This window comes from Dermacentor andersoni, chromosome 2, assembly GCF_023375885.2.
Source record: "Dermacentor andersoni chromosome 2, qqDerAnde1_hic_scaffold, whole genome shotgun sequence".
Lineage (NCBI taxonomy): Eukaryota > Metazoa > Arthropoda > Arachnida > Ixodida > Ixodidae > Dermacentor > Dermacentor andersoni.
Genome location: NC_092815.1, coordinates 73,732,323 through 73,745,871, shown reverse-complemented (window position 1 = coordinate 73,745,871; position 13,549 = coordinate 73,732,323). Strand labels below are relative to the sequence as shown.

The following is a 13,549-nucleotide window of genomic DNA, read 5'->3' as shown; positions in this document are numbered from 1 at the left end:
GTTTGCAAATAATTACATAGCTACACACGGTGGAAAGGTCTGAAATTTCAATTCCGAATGGCGTTTTCCCTTTCCCTCGCGGCGACCGCGCTTCAAGCCAGAGGGTGACGTCCTCGTGTCCCTGTGCCTACGTGCTAGCTTCCACAGTGTGATGTCACTCGTAGTGACACATGATTTCCGATAATTATTCAAGGCAACATCTGTTATTTGTGTGATCTGGTGCTTGAATTAACAAATTGAAATTTAGAGAAATAATGAAATACACAAATTGAATGTTTGAATGATTTATGCTTTACTTCGCACCGAAGCAAGAGAGATGTACTTCCTCTCTGTCTGCTTGTTCCCACGGTTGTGCAGTCATGTGCGCAAGTACCGAAACTATGCCATTTTCTACCGCGTTCCAGCGCGTGATCATGCTCTGCGATCCGCTTGTTCTGCCTCAGTATTCCTGTAGCATTGCATTATACCGCTAGTCATGTGTCCTTGTGCACAGCATGCAAAATCGTGCGCTGCGTGAATGAGACAACAGCTGGCACGTGACACCGTCAGCGGAAGTACCCAGCACCGAAAAAAAGAATACGAGGAGGAAAAAAAAATGAAGGCAGGCCCAGCCTTCATTTTTTTTTCTCCTCGCATCATGTATGCATCATGCGACCCTCGAGGTCCAGTATGGGAGAACGCAGGGAAGGAATTTCGCTTGCGGAGGCTAGACGGGGGGAGTGGAAGAGCGTCTTGCTTGGCAGTGGAGCCCGCCTGCTGAAATCATGGGTTCGCGGCCCTAAAATATTTCTATCGTGACTATTAATGAGCTGATATTAAAAATTCTTGCAGCAAAACGCTCCCTAGAGGACATGTAACAACTTCCAGCATATAACCAAAATTTGCTATGGGGCCTGGTGAGGGGCTCTTCAAGGTTGTGTGCTGAAGTTATGAAAAACTTAAGACTGATGAGGAGGAACACAGACCCATGAAACACCACAGCTGCACCACATTTCTGAGTTTAATAACTTTAACACACAAGCTTGAGAGGAAGCTTTAGCTCAGGGGGCTATAATCTAAATACATGGACAAGGAGAAATCGTCTTTCTTGGCAACCACTGGACCAAGTTTGATGAGGTTTGTTGCATTTCAAGGAAAAAGTTAAAATCTAGTGACTTTAGTAACAAATTTTTGATTAGGCTGTCAATATTTTAACAAAAATTATTGAAAATTGTAAATTTTCAGAAAACAATACTATGAAGTTTACAACTCTAATTCAGCAATAAAAAATGATATCACGATTCTGTAAATTGTGTCTAACAGTACATCAGACGGACAAAATTGATGTATCTTATACGGCTCTCAAATATACCACTAATATATAATAGGACTTTTGCAGAACCCTTTCAAACAATGTAACAAATTCATGTAAGATGTAAATTGATAAATCAGATCTGTCCACTGTAGATTCTCTGACGGATGCAGTTTACAAAACTGTGATACCTGTTTTTAGTGCAGAGCTACGAATTTGTAAACTTTGTGCTTCCATTTATTTAAAACTTACCAATTTTGAAAGTTCCTTTAAAATAATTCAGGCCCTAAATGTAAATTCTGATTCCAATAGTCACAAGAATTTAACATTCTCTCTCAAATGCAACAAACTTTTGGCCCGGTGATCATCTCAGAAAAGTGTTTCTGCGTTTTACATGTATTTGAATAGGCGGCATCGGAGTTGAGCCCAAGCTGGAACTTCCTTTTAAGTTATGTCAAATCAGCTAGCCCACTGTCAAGTTTTCTGTTCTGCAAGCTTGAGCTTTTGCATATTTCCTGCATCTAATTAAGAATCTACCAAGGGACAAATGAAATCACTCACTCCTTTCTTAAGAGTCTCTGCACTTGGAATGTGCTCCAAGTCAACAAATGGATGGGCAAAAAATTCTTCAAAGCCTATGCGTTTCTCAGGATTCCGCTGAAGCAGCTTCATCAGCAGGTCTGCACAACAGTCAGACACAGATGCGCCCTGTGGAAGCTGCAAGCAACAAAAATAAATAATGTAAGCAATGAAAACTCAGAAATACAATAACTGCTTTCGTTGGTTTGAGTTAAATAGTGCTACAGTGAAGCTGCTAAAATAAAACAACCCTCTCTGAATTTAAAGAAATCTGCTGTTTGCTGCAAAGGAACCTGTCCCTTCATATAGACAACTACTGTCTGGGTAAAAATGCAGCAAAGCTTAATTACTAAGCCTATGCTTTTGCCACTTAATGTAGTAAATGAGTGCCTTGGCAACCTACTCCTGTTATGGTACTGTGGCTCAGGCGAGACAGCCAAATACTAAAGGTGCAATGTAGATGGAATACTATAGTAAACATAAGAACAAGGTTTCTGATCTAAGAATAACTGGCACAGTACTCCTCTAGAAGCTGCAGTACTTAATCTGTGCGAGTAAACCAGCTCACAACAGATTAGCTCTTGTAATCTTCTTTTCACTACCAACCTGGCAAAAGCAGAAGTAATACTGCTCACCTATCCGTCAACTGACTTGCGGGCAGACTACAGTATTGCTATGTCACACTAAATATATGTGCTGTGGTATGCTTCAATAGACAAAGCTCAGCATATGTACAGGACACATGCGCAAATGCTGTCAATACCATGAAGCCTGTAGGCCTTGCTGTTTCACTGCTGTGCCCATGTGCAAGTTAACTTCGGGTACATTACAGAGATGTAGCCATAGAGAAGTGTAGTCTTTGCCAGTGGGTTATTCTGGTAGCCCATCTATGCAATGCTTCCCAGTGGTTGACACCTTTGTATGTGATGAATGAAAGTAGAAAACTAAGGCATTTTTAAGCCCATGGTTTGTAAGATTAAGTACTTAACAGGGCTTAGTTTGTAAGGGGAACAAACACAATGATGTCTTTGCAAACCCACTTGTTACGCTGTATGGCTTCATAGCATGGCTTGCTCAGATTACAAAAAAAGCATTACAAAAAATTTTCAATGTGCACCCAGCCATGATTGTCATTCAGTCCTTAGAGGGCTTAATGCCTTTTCTGCAATGGCGGCACCGTGAAACTCACGATTAGATCAGTCTGTTCAACCTTTGTTCCTCCAAGCCAATTCCACTTGTCTTAACCACTACACCAGCAGCCTGAACTGCTAACCAGTTGCAATCAAATGTCAACTGAACAAACAGCATACAATACTTGCCTGTATAGGCTTGTCAGTGCGAATTTTTGCTGCTACCTCTTCAAAAGTTGACGAAGCATACGGGGCACTTCCAAAAAGACATTCTGCAAATGCGGACACAGTCGAAGGTATCATGTGTTGCGTTCTTGTGAATGTCAAATAAGTATGCATTCAGCAGACCAACATACCTTTTCAGTCTTTTTGAGCTGTGTTGCCGAGTTGTGAAAGCTGCTGTTCGAAACAGCAATTTTCAAAACAATATCTTTCTACGATAACACAGGTAAAAAGCACTCAAAGCCTCAAGTTTTGACAAAGCAAAAAAAAAAAAAGAAAAGCAAACAAGGTCACATGAAAACAAGGCCACATTTACAAAAGGTTCATACAGTGAAACATTATCTAGGCACTTCAACTCTGGTCCTAGTTATTTTATTTTTATTCACGGTGTTTCCAGCTATGATCCTTTACATATTGACTTTAGATTGCCAAGAAAAAAATTCACGAGCCATTTCACTCTGTGAAGGTGGATGACCAGTGAAGCTGTTTAGCACATGAAACAGAGGTGACACAGAATTTTGAACACAGGTGCCAACATATTTATTGTCCTGATCTGTGGCCATCGTGACACTACAGGTACGCACACACATTGGCGTATCACCTCTGTTATTAAACGTGTCCATCACGTAAGACAATGAACGGTTCATACCCCTTAAGCAATGGCTTATACCCCCCCAAAAGCACCCTCCCCGTTATGGTCAGTGAAGTGAAATTCTATGCTGGAATGATGAGCGACAATGGATCCAGCTGTAGAAGAAGACGACAACGAATGCATGAGCAGTGGCACGAGCATGTTCGCGCAGTTGGCGCTGATAATTTTTTAGCAGTCCTTTTTGAAAAAGTTGTACAAAATGTTTTTTCAAAAACATCTGTCTTTACCCTTGTGCCTGGGACCTCTTTGGTTCCCAGGTGTGACAAGGGTAGTTCAAGGGCAGGTTACAGGTCCCCCAGCCCACACGGGTATGTGCATTGAGCTTCGACCCTTTCTGCACTATCACCAGGATCATCCATATGATGATAGTTTCTGCAAACAGACACCACGAAACCCTGAATCTGAGCCATATCCAACTTCACTGAAGAAATATTTTTTAGCAGTCTGTGCACTTATCCAGCATGCGTATCCATGCCAGAAAGCACAACTCGTTCCACGAGCATACTGACTGCGAACCGAATAGCTTTTCTGGTCCCTGCACGCGTTTAAAGAAGGTTGAACTAACAAAGCAGCAGTGATGCATGTGACCGTTGCAATAGATGGTGACAACTTAATGCACCTCGAGTTAATCGCTCAGGCACCGAATGGATGAAAATATTGGCCTTCACACCTCAGGAGAGGCCAATACGTAACTACCGCCATCCAAAAGGAGTGAAAACTGCGAGAAAATGTTGATTGCCAAATAGCTGTCAAGTCTCAACATTGATTTGGCGGTGCTTTAGGAATGTGTGTGAGGAGTGGTGGTGTGGAGCGGGGTACGTGCCTGCTAAGCTGAAAACTTCTCAGTTTAGGATGAAGATTTAGTGATGACAATGCATTAGGCTGAAGATTGGCAATGCTTGATGTTGCTTGTAATTTGTCTGAATTAGCAGTTCAAAACACCCATGAGCTGGTGGCTACCTGGCTGCGCTTATGAATCAGTGGTTACACACAAATTCTACTGCTGCCGCTTCACCCTGCACTCTGCCAACACCGCCAGCTCCCACATTCTCCTGTTGTCTGATGCACACAACATGCTTTGCCTTGGCCGAAGGAATGTGCAACTTACGGTAACGAAGATGCATGCAGTGCAAGCTGTACCTTCGAACCACGGCCACAATAATCTGCTGCACATGTACAGCTAAGGAATAGCATTTTAAAACAATCAAATTATTTTTCATTATTTTCACCTTGCATAAACAGCTCACACAAAACTACACTGTCATTATAGTTGGAGTCAGGAACTCAACACGACGAATGGTAAATAAGAAAATGAAATTGACTGTAACAAACGATGACTACTGCTCATGTTCTGGATGATTGCTCGGCTTATGAACATTTCTTGAATGTGCCGACAGAGTGCTGTTAGCTGCAGATTCAGTCAAATGCTTGTCATTGGACACCAGTGTGAAGAAATGATTTTCAACATTGTTTAGAAGCGTTCATTTACCAATGGCGATGAGTGTTGTATGAAATCTGAGCCTTGCAGTGCACTGCCACCACACTCACGAAACACTGTAGGATCTGCGCTTTGCTACTTGAGCACAAACAATGATGGCAAAAATGAATTAGCATTTACAACTGCATTAGAGAAAGCAGTCGTCTCGCTGACAAAGACGAGGTAGACAACATCTTTCCCAATGTTACGGTCGTGCAGAGCGATCTTTTGCATTGGTTTATTCAGTGGTTATGTACAGCCCAGCCCTGCCTTTACTTGCCACCAATGCCAGCCATAAGCGCAGATAATCGTTATAACACAGTAATGAATATAACAAAAGAAGTGTGTTTTCCTTCAACTTCGTCACATAGCGAGGTTTTACTGTGTTATAAACATCTGCAATTGAGTGCCTCTATAATGAAGTTCTTGGGACTTCCAATATCCTTCAGTATACAGGTCACTTCGTTGTAGAGACAATGCACCGCACCATTCAGAATTGAGTGAGCTAAGCATGTTCAACAAGAGAAAGCCCTAATATATTGTGAATTCAAGAGAGACCTAGCGAAATAAGTTGATAATTTTTTGTGCACAGTCTGTCCAATGGAATGTGTGGTTCCAGCAACCTTATTGCACTAAGGTTCATGGCATGCTCTGCAGCGAAACCAGAGAGTAACGCAAGGTAAAGCTGGAAATTGTCAAATGCCACTATCACAATTCATTTAAAAGCTCCTCATTACTGTTGCCTTTGCTGACATTTGCATCCTTTACACCCTAGATTAGGCTTTGAAGACTTCATCGGTCCTCAATTACTATTATGTCATGGTGTCATCAACTGCAATGTTTACACAACAGCTGTCCTACTCACCAGTGTGTTACAACAAGCACGGTATGAGTAGAGTGATTTCTGCAGCAGTGCAGCTCACACTGGCATCAGCAAGCTCGTCAACTGTGTCACTAGTGTTGTTGTTAGCGCTAGCGCAGCTCAGTGTTGTTACAGAGGGCAGTGACAACATCGCTACATGGCTTTCATTGTAAAGCAACAAATCAGCTGTCAAGGGTGTCTAAATTCCTCTGTTGCATAAGCGAATTCATTGTAGTGGTCTTCATTGTGGAGCCGTTCTCAATACTTATGTAGGAGAGGAATACAGGTGGGAGATAACGAATCCTTCCTTATACATGTCATTTCTTTGTGGAAGCGTTCATTGTATAGGCGTTCGAAGTATACACCAAGTATTTGCAGTTGAACATTGTTACCCCACAATACAAACTGCTGATCTTGAAGAAAGTTATTAAAACTGAGTCATGGAATATAATGACCTGGCACGGTGCAGTTGATAATGGAAGTGGCAACATGGAAGAAAACAGGACGGGCCCTAACTCACAACTGTAGGCACCGCAACTAACTTGTGTTGCATTGCATTGTATTACGTTGTAATTCGCAACTGTCCACAGTTGTGAATTGGCACTCGTCCTGTTTCTTTCCTTTTTCTTGTCCCTTCTTGTGCTACCATAATCACAATGAACACTGCACAGTGAGTCACGAGGCACGCCACAGTGGACAGCTGCAGGTTGACGATAGCTGCGGGCACCCAAATCATGGTGCATGACTATTTTCGCATGTTACTTTTTATCAAAATGCAGTTACCACCGCCAAGAAGCTAACTGGTGAACTCGTGCTCAGAAGCAGAATGTCATAGTCACTGAGCCACCATGGAAGACACTGAAAGCATGTACTATATGTTTCACATAACTTGAACCAAACCTTAAAGATAGAGGGGTACACATAAGATGAACAAGGCCACTGGTGTGTTGTTCACATTCGTCTCAAGTTACTCAGACTATTTCTTCAAGTGCAATTAGTTAGCTAATTAGCTATGTTTAATTATGAAAAATATTAAATGTTAGATTTACAGTTCAAGTCTCATTCAGAAAAGTTGTAGAGTGTGCTCCTAAACAGCCAATGAAGTTCTTTTCATGATTGATGTTATCTTTTACATGGCTTCTTTCTTCTAGGCTCTAAAGAAAGCCTGCAAAGTATGAAAAATATAATAGTTTTGCCATAAGGGTGAAACAATGAATGTGATAGCAACTTGTCAGAATATTACACAAAGTGTAGGACTCATAGCTGTAGAGGCAGTATGAAATGGAGTAAATGTAAGCTGACTAAGTATAAACGAGCTGTCGTGCTAGGGGTCCTCTGTTTGAATCCTGCCATTGGACAACTTAATTTATGTTTATTAATTAAAGCCCACATCTTTCTTAGCAACTTTCCCACCACTTTTCTGTATCAAGTATGTTTCAAACCTTTTTCCTGGGCCGATCCCGGAGCCGCACCAATAAAATTGCATGATTTACAGGTTGGAGCTCTGTTATTGTTTAGCATTTTTAATATTTGGGTCTGAAAAGATTTAAGATAAATGGCATGTACTGTCGGTGTTTTGTTTCATGACATTCATTTGTAGACTGCCATTCTCAACATCTTCAGGAATAATTCTGTCAAGAATGTAAGACTTGGTATGAGCAGCTTTAGTGATAGAATGGTGTGGCAATATAACCTGCAGACATCACATGTCATATAGCATGGCATATAGCATCATCAACCTGGCTATGTCCACTGCAGAGCAAATACCTCTTCCATACTTCCCCAACTACCCTGGTCATGTGCTAATTGTGGCCACGTCCCTGCAAACTTCATCTCATCCGTCCACCTAACTTTCTGCCACCCCCTGCTACGCTTCCCTACCCCTGGAATCCAGTCCGTAACCCTCAATGACCATCGGTTATCTTCCCTCCTCATTACATGCCCTGCCCATTAATCTTTTTTATGCGAAGCATATTACTAGAGCTCAACCCAGCTCCTCAGGCGCGGCGGTGTCGCCTTCAATACCACGTGACACCGTGACGTCACGACAGAAGAGAAACGGGGCTCCAACTCGCGCCGTCGCTCGCGGCGTCGCGGCGGTATATAAGCAGCTGCGCTTTTTCTAGGTGGCTTTGGCTCAACTCTTGCAAGATGGGCTGGGTGGGAATCGAACCAGGGTCTCCGGAGTGTGAGACGGAGACGCTACCACTGAGCCACGAGTACGATGGTTCGAAGCGGTACAAAAGCACCTCTAGTGAATGCGGTGTTGCCTTAGAAACGAGCTGTTTCTAAGGCTCAGGCATGCGTCGCTTGCTCAGGCGCACATTTCGTTGCCGCGCCGAACGCTGCGTTGCTCGACGCTCACCGCGTCCAATGCGGGGCGCGTAGTCGCTGCGCCGTAGCCCATTGTCTTACACCCCTTGGCGGGTCGACGGGAACGCTGTCGCGTTCCACTCTTGAAGGCGAAGCAGAGTAATGCATGAGTTGTTTCTTCTACTAGCCGAACCAAATATAGCCAAGCAACAGCAGTTCACCAGGCTAAACAGTGGTTCAACAACTAAAATAAAGGCTAGTATGCTTCGCATCCTGGGCTTAACCTTAGCTAAGCCACAGCCATTTTTTTTTGTTTCAACTAAGATGTCATTAACTATCGTTTGTTCCTTCACCCAATCTGCTCTCTTCTTATCCCTTAATGTCAGGCCCATCATTGTTCTTTACATAGCTCGTTGCATTGTCCTCAATTTAAGTAGAACCCTTTTCGTAAGCCTCCAGGTTTCTGCCCCGTCGGCGAGTGCTGGTAAGACACAGCTGTTATACACTTTTCTATAGAGGGATAATGGCAACCTGCTGTTCATGATCTGAGAATGTTTGCCAAATGCACCCCAGCCCATTCTAATTCTTCTGATTATTTCAGTCTCATGATCAGGTCTGCGGTCACTACCTTCCCTAAGTAGATGTATTCCCTTACCACTTCCAGTGCCTCGCTACCTATCGTAAACTGCTGTTCTCTTCCGAGACTGTTAAACATTACTTTAGTTTTCTGCAGATTAATTTTTAGACCCCCCCTTCTGCTTTGCCTATTCAGGTCAGTGAGCATGCACTGCAATTGGTCCCCTGAGTTACTAAGCAAGGCAATATCATCAGCGAATAGCAAGTTACTAAGGTATTCTCCATTAACTCCTATCTCCAATTCTTCCCAAACCTCGTCTCTGAATACCTCCTGAAAATATACTGTGAATAGCATTGGAGAGATTGTATCTCCCTGCCTGATGCCTTTCTTTATTAGGATTTTGTTGCTTTCTCTATGTAGGACTACGGTGGCTGTGGATATATCTTTCAATATTCTTACATACGGCTCGCCTACACCCTGATTCTGTAATGCCTCCATGACTGCTGAGGTTTCGACAGAATCAAAAGCTTTCTCGTAAACAATGAAAGCTATATATAAGGGTTGGTTATATTCTGCACATTCCTCTATCACCTGATTGATAGTGTGAATATGGTCTATTGTTGAGCAGCCTTTACGGAATCCTGCCTGGTCCTTTGCTTGACAGAAGTCTAAGGTGTTCCTGATTCTATTTGCAATTACCTTAGTAAATAGTTTGTAGGCAACGGACAGTAAGCTGATCGGTCTATAATTTTTCAAGTCTTTGGTGTAACCTTTCTTATGGATTAGGATTATGTTAGCGTTCTTCCAAGATTTCGGTACGCTCGAGGTCATGAGCCATTGTGTATGGCCAGTTTTTCTAGAACAATCTGCCTACCATCCTTCAACAAATCTGCTGTTACCTGATACTGCCCAGCTGCTTTTCCTCTTTGCATATCTTCTAAGGCTTTCTTTACTTCTTCCGGCGTTACTTGTGGGATGTCGAATAGGTCTAGACTATACTCTCTTCCATTATGGTCGTGGGTGCCACTGGTACTGTATAAGTTTCTATAGAACTCCCAGCCACTTGAACTATCTCATCCATATTAGTAATGACATTGCCGGCTTTGTCTCTTAACGCATACATCTGGTTCTTGCCTATGCCTAGTTTCTTCCCTGCTTTTAGGCTTCCTCCGTTCGTGAGAGCATGCTCAATTCTATCCATATTATACTTCCTTATGTCAGCTATGTTACGCTTGTTGATTAACTTGGAAAGTTCTGCCAATTCTATTCTAGCTGTAGGGTTAGAGGCTTTCATACATTGGTGTTTCTTGATCAGATATTTTGTCTCCTGCGATAGCTTACTGGTATCCTGTCTAACGAAGTTACTACCAACTTCTATTGCACGCTCCTTAATGATGCCCACAACATTGTCGTTCATTGCTTCAACACTAAGGTCCTCTTTTTGAGTTAAAGCCGAATACCTGTTCTGTAGCTTGATCTGGAATTCTTCTATTTTCCTTCTTACTGCTAACCCATTGATCGGCTTCTTATGTACCAGTTTCTTCCGTTCTCTCCTCAGGTCTAGGCTAATTCGAGTTCTTACCATCCTATGGTCACTGCAGCGCACCTTGCCGAGCACGTCCACATCTTGTATGATGCCAGGGTTAGCGCAGAGTATAAAGTCTATTTCATTTCTAGTCTCGCCATTCGGGCTCCTTCACGTTCACTTTCGGGTATCCCGCTTGCGGAAGAAGGTATTCATTATCCACATATTATTCTGTTCCGCAAACTCTACTAAGTACTCTCCCCTGCTATTCCTAGAACCTACGCCAAATTCCCCTACTGATATGTCTCCAGCCTGCTTCTTGCCTACACTGGCATTGAAGTTGCCCATCAGTGTAGTGTATTTTGTTTTGACTTTACCCATCGCCGATTCTATCAAGTGAAACTTAATAAGAGGTACAAATTGAAGGTTGTACAGGTCTACGCACCTACATCCAGTCATGATGACCAGGAAGTCGAAAGCTTCTATGGAGACTTGGAATCGGCGATGGGTAAAGTTCTAGCATTAAACGTTGCCAGGTTCAGATTCCAATGGCGGCCTGTCTGGATCCAGAGATTCTTAGCACCCTCTGCTGCGTCACAGGTCTGACCACCGTCGTGGTCAGTTGCTTCGCAGCCGCTGGTTACTGAGGGCCGGGGTTTGATTGTTGTCTTCATATAGGAGGTTGTGGCCAAGTACTGAACCAGGGTGGCCAATCCTGCTCTGGTGAGGGAGTGCATTACCAGTTATGGTCACTGGGATCAGGCCGCACTCCAGGCCTGTTTATGCAATTTTATCAACACGTGGATTGTTTTTCTTTAATCCGGTGGAAAAATTGAGCGGCACTGGGATTCGAACCACGGTCCTCTCGTATGCGAGGCATATGCTGTACCTCCACGCCATCACTGCACCCCCTAGTTATATACAGAACTTGAGGGCCACAATGGCAAAAATTTTACAAATTGCTTGGAGTGCCCATATAATTGCTATTGCAATAATAAAGAAAAAGACATTAGAGCACACTTGCACAACTGGCTTACAGCATTCCGTATCATGTGTCCACCCAACACGCACAAAAAAAGCAATTGGCCAGAGCATCTGGCATATGTCAGCACCTTTTTTGTGATTATCAAAATCCACCATGATGTTAAATGATAAGCAATAGGCCGGCAATGAACATGGAAGCAAATGCACTTGTCAGCTTTCAACAGATATATGGGCTTCGTTCTTTAGAAACAAGATCAACAGTACTGAAGTCTATATGTGCAAGCGCACAGTGGCATAATCTTTTTCATATTTGGCAGGCTACTTCAAAGCCCGAAAAAACCATGTAAAGGATAACATTATGGAAACAACTTCAGTAGGTATTTCTCAGGCTCCTACAACTCCTCAAATAAGACTCATAGCCTAAAATTTATATTTATATATTGCATAATTAAATGTAACTCATTAGCCAACTAATTGCACTTCAGAAAATAGTCCACTTAACACAACTACGAATATGTTGTTCGTCACCTATGTATGAGGTTTGCCAACCTTACTTTTAAAGTTTGGTTTAAGTTATGTGAAACACCTGTACAATGCTTTGCTTTTTAAGTGTAAAGGTCCAGTAGGATTACTACAGTTCTGTACAATAAAAATAGTACAAAATAAACATAATGCCTTACTATAATTTCAGCATTTTATCATCAGATTCCATTTTTAACCCATACAAGGAAATCATAGCCCGGTGTTAACCACAGCTCTTATGCACTAATGTAACAGTGCAAAACACTGAGTAAAGGTAGGCGCATCCCGATCCATTTGCACATTGTGGCAATATAGAACATGTGGATATGACTCTGCCCTTCTGTCCATGACATCATGTGGACACTCCCAGCAAGCCAATTGTGACACAACTGTTTTTTTTCACAATTGTTGGAAAATCAAATCAATGCTCTAAATGCATATTTACTGTAGTGGTAAAAATATCTTTAAAGGATTCATTGAGTCCATCAACTCTATTAAAAAAGATACTCACTACTCTCAAAGCATCAGACTCTGCACAAATTCTAGTTCACACACTGAATTCGTGTTTCAAAGGTGTTTCCAATTCGCTTTGCCGACAACTGCAATAAGAAAGAATTCGCTGTGACTGATGAAGAGAGAGTTCTGCAGCAATAAAGGTGCATTTAATGCAGTACTTTGGTGTCTCGGCTACGGAAAGAAGAATGTTTGAGCCAAGATTAGTGCCTATGGAGCAGTAGTCACGTGCGTAAACATGAAGCACTGCTTTTTAGAAAAGCGGTGACACATGAGGCTTTTTTAGAAGCTAAACTGAAACTGCTTTTTAAGTAACAGAAAATCAGTCTCGTGCCATTTTTGCACCTATAATGCCTTGCTATGTAACCAATACACTATTCAATGATTATATGCCATCAACATACCGTACATGATGATGCCGACAGACCACAAGTCCACTTTGTTGCCATATTGGTCACTGAGCAGCATTTCTGGAGCCATATATAATGGTGATCCTCTAAGAGAGCTGGCCAGGTCACCTGATCGCAAGTACTGTGCAAACCCAAAATCTGCACAGAAAGAACACAACGATACACACACACACGCACGCACGCACGCACACACACACACACACGCACACACACACACACACACACGCACACACACACACACACACACACACACACACACACACACACACACACACACATATATATATATATATATATATATATATACACACACACAGGGGGGGGGGGGGGTTACGTGCCAAAACCAAGATTTGATTATGAGGCATGTGAGGGACTCTGGAATAATTTAAGGTACATCTAAGGTACACCTTTAAGGTACACCTAAATTTTAAGTACGTAAGCGCGCGCGTGTGTGTGTGTGTGTATGTTTTTTTTTTTTTTTTTTTTTTTTTG

The 13,549-nt window shown here is 42.4% G+C and overlaps 1 protein-coding gene across 2 annotated transcripts in view; it reads right to left on the bottom strand.

Moving 5' to 3' along the window:
• The window catches only part of LOC126541848 (serine/threonine-protein kinase ULK3-like), a 49,449-nt gene that overhangs the window by 34,938 nt on the left and 962 nt on the right, over nucleotides 1-13,549 (bottom strand). For both annotated transcript variants that reach the window (XM_050188794.3, XM_055076972.2), the window contains exons 5-7: nucleotides 13,052-13,195; nucleotides 3,190-3,272; nucleotides 1,853-2,008 (exon numbers count right to left, since the gene is read on the bottom strand). In XM_050188794.3, coding sequence (XP_050044751.1) covers nucleotides 1,853-2,008; nucleotides 3,190-3,272; nucleotides 13,052-13,195 — 383 coding nt within the window. The remainder of the gene's footprint in view (nucleotides 1-1,852; nucleotides 2,009-3,189; nucleotides 3,273-13,051; nucleotides 13,196-13,549) is intronic.